Source organism: Manacus vitellinus, unplaced genomic scaffold, assembly GCF_001715985.3.
Source record: "Manacus vitellinus isolate BGI_N305 unplaced genomic scaffold, ASM171598v3 scaffold_27_pilon, whole genome shotgun sequence".
Lineage (NCBI taxonomy): Eukaryota > Metazoa > Chordata > Aves > Passeriformes > Pipridae > Manacus > Manacus vitellinus.
Window position 1 is genome coordinate 6,215,961 of NW_021940039.1, and position 2,829 is coordinate 6,218,789.

At 56.8% G+C, this 2,829-nt stretch overlaps 1 protein-coding gene across 1 annotated transcript; it reads right to left on the reverse strand.

Moving 5' to 3' along the window:
• Positions 1–1,371: 1,371 nt before the first annotated feature.
• On the reverse strand, positions 1,372–2,820 carry DPM2 (dolichyl-phosphate mannosyltransferase subunit 2, regulatory; the record flags this gene model as incomplete). The annotated part of the gene is made up of 3 exons (XM_029960589.1): positions 1,372–1,763; positions 2,047–2,149; positions 2,707–2,820. Coding segments are annotated over 3 exons (276 nt in total), but the record flags the coding sequence as incomplete, so codon positions are not given.
• Between the last annotated feature and the right edge of the window lie 9 nt (positions 2,821–2,829).

Genomic DNA, 2,829 nt, shown 5'->3' on the forward strand with positions numbered 1-2,829 from the left:
CCTGGTGAGCCCAGGGAGCACAAGGATCCGGAATAGCTCAGGAGCGGGGCCGAGGCAGGTGACCCCTCGGTGCCCCGGGCCCCATCTGATGGCCCTGTCACCTACAGCCCCTCTTACCACAGTCAAACCACACAGTACCCAAGAGATGTGTCCCCAGAGTGAGCTGCAGCCAGCCCAGGATGGGACACTGGGCTTTAATTTCTCCCACTGCTGATAAAGAAACGTGAGATGTAACCTTGAAACTGCTCCTGACTCTGTCCTGCACAGGCCTGGACTGGGAAGAAGAAAGGACACTGACAGGGACACCACAGGGCTTCTGCACAGGAAGCAGTGCCAGGGGGAGGAGACATGTGGAGCTCTTCAGTCACCACTGAATTCTTCCCCCTTTTGCCTCCCCCTGCCCCAGCCCAAACCCACCCAAGCCCCCCCTGCCAATGAGTGAGGGGCTGGGAAGGACAATGAGGGGTTCCTCATCAGGAGGAGCAGCAAAGGAGAATGAAGGGATGAGGATTCAGCCTCAGGGAGGCAAGAGCAACAGCCTGGCACAGCCAGGTAGCCTCTGCAAGAGCTGGAAACAAACCTCCAGCCAGAGCCTCACCTGTGAACCACCCAGTGACTCCTGCAGCCAGGTTCAGCCCAAGACCTGTGGCACCCCAGCCACCGGCATCACCCCCTGGCAGGATGGGAGACAGGATATGCTGCTCTCCAGAAATAGGAATTTCTGTACATGCAAGAAGGGTCAGAGCACCCCAAACCTGCTCCCAGCACAAGGCTGGGTACACCTGGCCTGGCCTGGGTCAGCTTCTCTCTGGTGTTTCCCTGCCTGACCCCACCAGCAGGGCCTTACCAGCAGGGTGTCGGGCACTGCCAGGGCCATGCAGTTGAACCCATCCTGTGGTATCCCTTGGCACGGGCAGAGGACAGGGACTAAGACCTTGCAGACCTTTATTGAGGGTGATCCTGCTCACTGTGGTCCAGGGGAGCTGCCAGGGGAGGAAATCTCACAGAGGAAGGACGGTGTCACCATACCTGCCTGCTCACCCCCATCCCCACATGGAGCCTTGTCCAGGGCAGGAACCCAGCTAGCACTGACAGCTGTGATGGGAACTACACCCAAACAATTCCCTGTGATCCAGGACATCTCCTTGCTACTCTCTCAGCCAGGTGACTGCAGGAGGGGATGCACAGGGCAGTGCTGTCCCTGCATCCTCTGCACACCCGGCCTCACGGGAGTCCCTCTTCTGAAAGGCAAGAGCCCTCAGCACCATGATTAGCCCTGCCAGAAGCAAATGGAGAACATAAACCTGCCCTTCCCAAGCCCAAAGTCTCATTTCTTTCCTCTCAAATTTGAATCCAAAAACCCCCACAAACTGTATGTAAACGTTTAAAAAACCCGAGAAGGAACAAACTACTGGGCAGGGTCAGAGCAGAGGGGAAGGAGTGTCCAGAGGCTGGGCAGGGCAGCTCCAGCTGTGGAGCAGGTCCCTCAGCAGGGCTCTGGTCCCTCTCTTGATGAGCTTTGGATGAGTCCTGCTTCCCTTTGGTCAGTAAGTTGTAAACTACAGGTGGTTTAGTCTCTGCTGGAAGGAACGTGGGAGCAGCTTGGGCGCCCTGGAGGAGGCATCTGCCCAGAGCTGCAGGAAAAGTCTTTTCCTGGCTACGATGCCACAGGGTGGGCACCTTCTCCTCATCTCAGCCGGGCCTTCAGTCTGATTTCTTGGCAGCTTTCCTGCTCTTCCACATCACGATCATTATAAAAACACCTGCCATGAGAGAGAGAGAGAACAGATTGAGCCAGAAAACTTGTAATTCCAGGCACTTCTGGTAGTGAGAAACAGAGCCTCAGCTGAGAGAGCAAGAAAATTCCACTGCCCAGAGGTTCAAACAGTCAGAGTCACACACAAACACACCCCTGAGTCCCTGTGCCAGGCTAAGCTGTGGCAGCAGCCAGAGTGTCACGAGTGTCACACATTAGCTAAGCCCCAAGCAACCCTCTTCTCTCTTCTTAATTTAGAAGTTTCTAATTAGAACAGAAATAACTCTCACCTATAAATAGCACCAGCAGCAGCCCAGCCACCACGGGGATGATAACTGCGTATTCCCGGGGCAGGAAGTACTGGTGGATCCCATGGTTGCTGTCGATGAAGGGCTGCAGGGACAGAGAGGGCGGTCAGCAGGTGGGCACAACACCAGGGTACGTCCCCAGCACCTGCAACCTCGAGATTTTGGGAGCAGGATGGAAATATCAGTGTGAGGTGGCTAAAAACAGGGTGCCCCAACCCACACGTGGCTCTGTCAGCGCTGTAGGGGCTGCAGGGGGTGGGCAGTAAAGGCTTTGGCGTTCAGAGGACAACGAGGTGGGGCTACCAGGGCTGGCACAGGGGGTCCCACGGCCCTGGGGGCTCGGGATGGGCAGAACTGCTGATGCAGAGCACAGCAAATCCCCTGTCTCTCCGCCCTGCAGACGGGAGCAGCTGACAATGGCTCTGCTCCGTGGTGATCCCTCCAGGATCCATCAGTGGAAGGCTCTGGACACTAGAGAGCAGTGTGAGGATTCCCACATAGCAGTGAACGCATCTACAGCTCCGGGACTGCCGGGAGCACCGATAGGGCTCCAGGACCGCCAGGAGCACTGACACAGCTCCAGGCCAGGGAAACACCTGAGTGTGGAGTGACTGTGTTATAATGTCCAGAGGAGACCCGTACCAGCACGATGATCCAGAGGGTGTAGTAAACAAACAGGACGAGGCTGAAGGCGACCAAGCCGAACCCAACCAGCTGGTCCGTCGCTGTGGCCTGCGAAGGGAGAGAGGGAGTTAGAGCGGGATC